The sequence below is a fragment of the Haplochromis burtoni genome, unplaced genomic scaffold (genome assembly GCF_018398535.1).
Source record: "Haplochromis burtoni strain Fernald_Lab_line unplaced genomic scaffold, NCSU_Asbu1 Contig_2813, whole genome shotgun sequence".
Taxonomy (NCBI): domain Eukaryota; kingdom Metazoa; phylum Chordata; class Actinopteri; order Cichliformes; family Cichlidae; genus Haplochromis; species Haplochromis burtoni.
The window spans coordinates 317-8726 of record NW_024585174.1 but is presented as its reverse complement, the minus strand read 5'-3'; the positions used below and the strand labels follow the sequence as shown (position 1 = coordinate 8726).

Below are 8410 nucleotides of genomic sequence, written 5' to 3'. Positions count from 1 at the left end.
GCCACATATTAACGGGATGTTAGCCATAATTTATTAGCTCATTTAGCAGAAGTACTGATTGGCTTATGACGTGGTGAGACATCTATGTACAATCCACAGGAATTGCTGCTCATTCTGCAGTATACCTGAGGGATATCATGAGAGTACCAATTAGTGAGTCTGATAATAACACTATATTCCTTATTCCAAAGTACAGTCAGAGACTAAAGACAGCCGTATCAATGATTACGAGTGGCAAGATGACCTCTGCCCGAGCCGTAGACATGCTAAAAGACTCTTTTCATGGCACCAACTGGAGTGGTACAAGGTCTGATGACCTTGTCAATATGAACACCTTCACTCACTCTGTAGAGTGTCTACAGTTCATCCAGAAAGTATTCACAGTAGAGCTGTGTGATATGACCAAAACCTCATATCCCGATATAAGACATTTATCGTCCCGACACCAATATGTATCACAAAAATGTTACTTTTCTTTAAATTCTATGAATCGACTTGTGTGAAGTGTTTTAAGCTGGGTGTTGTGTACCTGGAGTCAAGTGTTTTGACCGATGCATGAAACTATACAGTTGTAACAGCCGCCATTTTCGTTGTGAGTATTTATTACATGGCGTGCTGTGGGGCAAAGTCTGTTCTAAGGTTTGAGTCTAAGGTTTATTTTGAGCACCTGATGGTGCTTCTCATCCGTAAACTTTCTTCATACTCTTTCACGTGATTCTTGCGTAGTTGGTAGAAGAGGTTTGCTGTGTTTGAGTCTGAGGTGGAGACCGATTTCCTGCATAATTTGCATAATACAGTTTTCTGGTCCATGTCAGACTTATCATAAACAAACCATCTCCATGCTACAGAGGTAGCCCCTCGTTTATAATTAAGATCCTTGATTTGTTTTGACTGGTCCTTCTGTTAGTCGTCATTTCAGTTTATTTTTTAAAAATCTCAAAAGGGTCTTCAGCTTTATTGTGAAAGGTTTACGTGGAAAATAAACAAGCGGACAGCGGAGCCACACGCTAGGTTTACTGTCGTTGCTAACGACAACGCGTAAAAACAGTCGTTTGTCTGTCCGTAGTGTGGTTATTTTGAATATAAGAGAAAGAGAGAACTTTAAGAAATTAATATAGCCACTACAGTGACCATCAAAATGGTGAAAAAATATTGCCATAAACAGTTTATTTTGCAACACCACGGAAAAAATGATAGCGTAATATGAAACAATAGAAATTTTCATATCGTCATCCAATATATATCCTTATATCAAGCAGGCCTAATTCACAGTTTCACTTGCTCCACCTTCTAAAATGGATTACATTTATTTTTCATGAAATCTTAAAAAAATCTTTCTTAAAGTTTTAAACACAATATCCCAAAATGGCAAAACAAACAAACAATTCAACAAACAAATGTTTGCTTGAAATATTTGTAAATTTATTAAAAATACAAAGAAAAACCAAAATTATGTCTAGAAGTATTCACCACTTTTGCTTACAAAGCTATGAAGACATGACTCTTGGCATTCAGGCCAAAGAATTCAATATATATAAACAAATTAAAACAAACGAGAAGCAATGTTCTTCAGATTACCTTTCTTTCAGAATTTGGAGAAAGCTGGAACATTCTAATATAATAGTATAGTTAAATTTGACAGCATGCTTAATACTGCCTGGATGTACCAAACCGTGCCCGGACTTTCCACACTTTGAATTTGCCTTAGGTACATTTCGTTCTTCACTAATTTGTTCTGCATACTCAAGAGTCCACATGCCAGATGTGTGACTGGTAATATGTTGAGCATCATCAGAATGCACAGAGTGGTGCCAGTTCTTTCTTTCTTCCACTTTCCTTTTTCCCCTTTCTTCTTTCTTACTCATAAGAACAACTCCAAACTAGTTTTCTTGTGACAGCTGTGAGCAAAAATGAACGAGTGAAAAAGTATTTCTGGCGGAGTGAAGAATTCTAGCCCCATTTCCCCTTCTAGTACTCGGCACAAGAGAATGTCTATGTGGAATTTAGTCCCAGAAGGCTGCATTATAGGGCAGAAGTCCCTAGGACCTGTTTGTGACCATGAGTGCTGGAGAGGGTGAAGTAGCAATGGACTGGAACGAGGTCTTGGACCTGTGATGAATCCAGTTAGCTGCTTTCTGCCATGTCTTTCTGTCAGACTTTTGTTTTTGTGGCTTTGTAGTTTTCATAGTCAGATTTGCAAATCTGCATCATGGAGTCTGTCCTAAATGCATTCCTGCTCATTTGTAGATTTTTATAACTGTTCTATTTCAACTGTGTGTTGCATCACCACATCAGTGTTGAGCATGTCAATTAGCCAGTGGTGTATATACGTCCATCTTGGCAAAGTGAAACTGTGGGTTCTGAATCATTTAGGCCCCATTGGGGTGCACCATATGTGTTGACTCCTGAAGCTTAGGTGAGTCATGTAGGGGACTACCTTGAGTGCCTTTCACTGTGATTTGGACCCAATGAAAAGTGTTTGTAAATTCCCCAGGTATTGGGGGAAAACTCTGTAAAAAACCCAGGAGAAATAAAGACACAATGAGACAAGGTTTCTTTTTATGCTTTAACGTGAACACGGGTGAGCTGCTGAGAACAACTCACGTCGTGAACAGAGGCTTGGCACTTTTTATAGGAAAGACAGTGAGAACAGGATAAGAAAATAATAAACAGATAAAATAAACAACTCCATATGTGGCGCTAGTCTCGTCAGCAGAGAGCTGGGAGAAAGCTGTGAGAGATAAAACAATCTAAAACAATATGTCCCAAAACAATATGTCTTCGCTGGGAAAGTCTAAGAGGATAATTCTAAACTAATCTAACCATAGACAAAGGGCAGAGAAAAGGCATCTTTGTACATTTAAAAGAAGGTAAAGAAACATAGAATCATTTTCCACTAACACCAGGGCCCTGTTTCAGGAAGCCGGTTTAGAAAACTCAGAGTGAAAAACGATACTCAGGGTTGAGTAACCCCGAACTGTCCAACTCGGAATATTCGGTTTCAGAAAGGCTGATAACAAGTAGTTCAATCAACGCGGAGTTGCTTTAACCCCAAGTTAAGCGCCGCACGAGGATACATAAAGCCCTGATTAGTGGAGCACAGATTAAGCGAGTCACCATGGAGACGGAGGGAAAGAAGGCGCGGTCAATGTATTTTACAGCGCTTGAGGCCGAAATTCTGATGGCAGCATATGCCGATAACATGCAAATTTTGCAGAAAAAAAGTAACACAGCCTCAGCTGCAAAAGAAAGGGAGCATGCATGGCAAAACATAGCCGACAGAGTCAATGCGTGAGTGTTAATTTAAACATTGATCTAGGGATTTCCACCCATTTAACACGTTATTTATTATATTTTATTTTTTATTTTATACATTTTATTTTGTGATCGTGATGTGAGCGCAGGTGCAACCCAACAGGCCCCAAACGTTCTCTGGCAGCAAGTAAAAATGAAATATAAAAATATAGTCCAAACAGGTGAGGTGTAATTGTATTATGAGCCATAGTGCTTGGTCTGTTTGTCCCATGTAAATCAATTGCAGTTAGAGGCTACATTAATTTTCTTTCTGTAAGCACTTATTGAAATTATCTGAGCACATTACAAGTACATATTTGCTTACTCTGTATGCTCAAATGTGACCCGTTATAGCCAACAGAAAAAAAGCGGAGGCCCGAAAAACAGGTGGGGGTCCTCCACCACCACCACTCACAGAGGCTGAGCAGTTGGCCCTCAGCCAAAACAGTGGGCGCCCTGTGGCCGAAGGCATCTCTGCGGGGACATCCTCTGAGTCAATAACCCGCAAGACACAAGTGCCTACATAGGGGGTAAATTCAAAATAATACATGATGTGCATACATCCTTTCTTCACAGTCACCTTTGCAGTGCTACTCATTCATTTGATAAACTCTTTACCATAATGGATTATTTTGTAGTGAAGTTATTTTCCTACTGATTTTGCCTTCCCTCAGTCTTGGTTGTCTTTGAGAAGCAATATGACAATGAAGTGTAAGGTGATTGGTATGTTTGTTAATTGCCATTTGGTCCCTTGTAAGTTATAAGTGACCTGTATAAACCTCATATTCTATCAGTTGATGGTGGTGGTGTACTGCATCTGGTGCAGCCTCCTGTTGAGCCAGACCAACATGCAGTTGTGAGTAATACTCCACAGATTATATGAGTTTACAGTAGAACAGCAATGTTGTTTATTTCTTTACTACAGGAAAATAATGAAGAAACATTGACAGCTGTTACAGAGGAGGAAGCAACAGAGACACTTTATGAGGTTTACATCTTTTAATACTTTGTGTACAGGAAACACAGGCGACCAATAAAGCCAGTTGAACAAAAATCTGTTTATTCTTCTTTCAACATGTTGAGGTGATGGGTCAAAAGAAATGATTGTGACATATGGTGTCTCTGACTGCGCTTCCATCTTGTATGTCCGTGGGAGGGTCAGGATGTTCATGGTTTGGATCACTGCTGATGTTTGGTTCAGAAGGACAGTGTTCTCCTCTAATTGTGGCAATGTTGTGAAGAATCACACATGCCACAATAATGTCACATGCCCTTTCTGGGGTGACCCTGAGTCTTTGCAGGCACTGGAACCGGGCCTTAAGCATTCCGATAGTCATTTCAATTCTGGCTCTTGTCCTGCAATTAGCCAGATTATATCGCTGCTGTGGGCCCGGTTCAGGGTCAGGGTAAGGGGTAAGCAAATAGGGTAAACATGGATACCCCCTATCACCAAGCAAGTAGCCAGTGAACTCTCCTAAGACAGAAGGATACACTTCAGTTCAAATGTCCCTGAAGCAATTGGTCTTTATATATTTTAAAGTATTCTCAACTCACCATGTCCAAATTTTGTGCTCAGTGTACATTCACGGAATATTTGTGAGTCATGGACAGAGCCTGGCCACTTGGCTTCCACATTTGTGATAATGTTGGCAGCATCATATATGATCTTCACAGTGCAGAGAACACAAATTAGCATCCATTACTATAATGAAATAATTCTGTTAGTTTGAAATGCTACAGGGAACTATGTACCTGTACATTAATGCTGTGGAAAGACTTCCTGTTCACATAGTCTCCTTCATTTACTGAAGGAGCAATGATTGGAATGTGAGTGCCATCTGTACAGCCAATCACGCCTGGGAACCCTGAAAATAAATGTAAAATTTAAGTAGTAGTTCAAGTATCACCACATCATAAATTAAGTTTTGGTCATCCTGATACCTGCAATTTTGTGGACATCCCTCTTTGATAAATCTTGTGGGTCTATGACCGGGGAACACCACAAACGAGTACAGGAGACGTTTCAGTGCAACTGTAACATTCCTGACTGCCCGACAGACGGTAGCCTTGGAAACGTGCTCAGCGTCACCAATATTATACAGAAAGCTCCCGTTTGCAAAAAACCGAAGTGCAATACAAATAATATGTAATGAACTGAGAGCATGTCCGCGATGTGTCACATGCGTAATATATGGCCTGAGGATGTTATCCAAATAACTTATAGATTGTGCTGAGAAACGGTAACGTTCGCACAGAAAATCATCAGGAAATGATAAAATGTCCAAACGCGCTCTGATCACTCTCTCCCGGCGGAGAGCTCTGCAGAGAATTCGGGCTTCACGATCTACTGGCTCTTCAAGGCAGGGGCACGCCATGTCCGACACTTCCTACTGTCAGGTTTCCGACAAAGGGGCGGAGACAGTCAGGGTTAGTTGTAGTAAACCTGCTAGGGGGCAGGTTAGCTTCACGGAGTGTGTCGTCATGGTGACTCACTGAGGCTTCATCTGAACTCGCTTTGTGAAACCGAAAACCCAGAGTTTTCGTTAACTCAGGGTATACTTACTCAGTTTTTCCACTAAACCGGCTTCCTGAAACAGGGCCCAGGTAATGAAACATGTAGAATTGGTAAGTGTAAGTAAATGGATATTAAAAATTGCTTTAACTGTGAAATGACAAGGCATGCATGTTTGTGACTTAAGCTAATTGGGGTGGCTGTAGCTCAGGAGGTAGAGCAGATCACCTACTGATCGGAAGGTTAGTGGTTCGATCCCTGGCTCCAGTCTGCATGTCAAGTATCCTCGGGCAAGGTACTAATCCCAAGTTGCTCTCTGATGTATCCATCGGAGTGTGAATGTTGTTAGAAAGCAGTCATTTTAGAGACAGTGCTCGTGAGAATGGGTGTGACTGGGTGAATGTGGCATGTTGTATACAGCGGTTCGAGAGCAGAAAAGTACTATATAAGAATCAGTCCATTTACCATCTAATCATTAATTGATTGTTGTAAATGTGCGCTACCCTGCTGTTTTTTCTCTTCCTCATTCATCTCTTTTTTCAGATATACATTTACATTATGCATGAATATGAACCCAGCTCTGACACTGAAAATAATTTAACCAGTAATATTAAGTTTTCAGTCTCTTAACAAGGAATCATATTTACAATATTTATACTAAAATCAACCATGCTAAGAACACTGTTAACATACACAGCTAGTAGCAGTTTAGTAAATTCAGTAAAAGGTTGCATTCGATTTTTAATTTTTTAGATGTTTCTAAAAGCTGTTCAGCAAGAGGATATCAGCAGAAGTGTACCATATTCAAAAGAGATAAATGTTCCATATGACAGCTCTTTACAGTGGTTTACATTATTGTATACATTGCCTATTCGTCCTCCTTTCTTGCCTTTTGGAAAGGTTGTTTTAATAATAACTGTAGCCCTGTTATTTTCACTTAACCAGCAGGTTTCAGTTGGTAATAAAATCATTTATTAGGGAAGACTTTCCAGCCACAGATTTGGACATATAATAAAGCAAAATTTGGATTATTAGAAAAATGAGCAAAAACATAAATGGGGATACAACAGGAGTTTTCAGATTAGAGGAGCACACTTGCTTTTTTTGGGCCTGGTTGTAACAGGGAGACCCTCTGAAAGCTTTGGGTAATGAGTCGGGTGAACAGGGAGGCACATACACGGTCAGTCTGTGTGGTGGCCTGCCTATGTGGTCCATGTTGCCTGCATGCACTGCTCTTATTGCTTATCCAGAGAGTTTTGTCAGAATAAAATGTTCCACAAGCAGAATGTAGATTGGCAGCAACTGTAACTGTAATTGGGGTAACTGTGGCTCAGGAGATCGAGAGTCAGTTCAGTGTATTGCTTCCTGGTAGTATCATGCACCCATCGACGTATAACTGTTAAATAAGGTGCTTAAGTATACTCAAAAGGACTTTTACAAGACTTGATGAATGACACTTGTAGTAAAAAGCCCTTTGAGTGCTCAGAGTAGAAAAAAGCACAATTTGAATCCAGTAATGCTGGGATGAACCCTATCAGACATAAAGTGACCTTTACAATTCCAGACTAAGATGGGGTTGTCAATAAACTTTATCCAAGTGGTAACCAGTACTGAAAAATTCATCTGTTCCTCTTCCTAGAGTAGGAGGTGGATCAGAGAGGAATAATTGATGTGATGGATACTCGGCTGGTTTCAGAAGCAACAGGGAATGTCCTCAGAGCCAGTCTTTCTTTAAAAACATCCAACATTACTTGAATAAGTGAAGAGGAGGAGCTGTTTGCAATATCATCGTCAGATATCCTTGACAGACATGTCCGTGGTTATATTTTCAGTTTTTGCCATTTTAATATTTGTGGTTATGGCATTCTGGATTAAATTCCAAATCTTCTAAACATATTTTCTTTTGTGTTGTGAAATGTTGTACCTTGTGTAATTAAGGAAGATATCCTCTTGTTTTAACTTAATTGTGGTTCTCCCCTTGTGGTTTGCAACACAGGTCCAAGGCTGAGCCCAGGGTTAAGCCTAGCCAGAGTTATTATAAATTTGCATTTTTTTTAAATTAGCTTTTATTATTATTTCATTTTGACTTTTTGCTTTTGTTTCTGATACCTTTTTAGCACGGCTCTTACATGCTCAACATGGTCCTCAAAAGTTTTACTGTGGACCAAATTGTCATCAAGGTACGGTAGACAGATATCATCACACAGACCCCAAAGACACTCCTCCATGCTTCTCTGAAACTCTGCTGGGGTGGAGCTGAGTCCGAATGGGATTCTAACCCACTGGTATAAACCCCAGGGGGTGATGAATGCAGTGAGTGGCTGACTGTCTTTGTCTAGGAATCCTTGATGATAAGCCTTTCACTGGTCTAGTACTGTAAACCAGGAGCTACCAGTAAAGCTGCCCAACATGTCCTGTATCCTAGGAATAGGATGTCTGTCAGGCACTGATTTGCGATTAAGTTCTCGATAATCCACACAAAGTCTGAGGTCACCGGACTTTTTCCTAACACAGACTATCGGTGACAAATAAGGCGACTTGGATTTTGTGACCCACCCCCTATTGATCTAGTCCTGCAGGTAAGCTTTTACTTCCTGATACAGA

General features: G+C 40.3%; 1 protein-coding gene across 1 annotated transcript; it reads right to left on the bottom strand.

Annotated features, from left to right (window-relative positions):
* Window positions 1-4174: 4174 nt before the first annotated feature.
* On the bottom strand, window positions 4175-5897 carry LOC121813826 (putative nuclease HARBI1). Its single transcript, XM_042217743.1, has 4 exons — window positions 5243-5897; window positions 5047-5165; window positions 4849-4960; window positions 4175-4768 (listed from the first exon to the last, which is right to left on the bottom strand). The coding sequence occupies exons 1-4, from the start codon at window positions 5667-5669 to the stop codon at window positions 4386-4388; spliced, it is 1041 nt and encodes a 346-aa protein (XP_042073677.1). The 5' UTR covers window positions 5670-5897; the 3' UTR covers window positions 4175-4385.
* Window positions 5898-8410: the final 2513 nt, after the last annotated feature.

What these genes read in the sequence shown, in the direction of transcription:
- LOC121813826 (XM_042217743.1), bottom strand. Translation starts at nt 5,669, where the DNA reads ATGGCGTGCCCCTGCCTTGAAGAGCCAGTAGATCGTGAAGCCCGAATT. An exon ending in TCCACAGCATTAATGTACAG is followed by an intron (nt 4,961 to 5,046) that starts GTACATAGTTCC and finishes TGCACTGTGAAG; the next exon opens with ATCATATATGATGCTGCCAA. An exon ending in GAGCACAAAATTTGGACATG is followed by an intron (nt 4,769 to 4,848) that starts GTGAGTTGAGAA and finishes CTTCTGTCTTAG; the next exon opens with GAGAGTTCACTGGCTACTTG.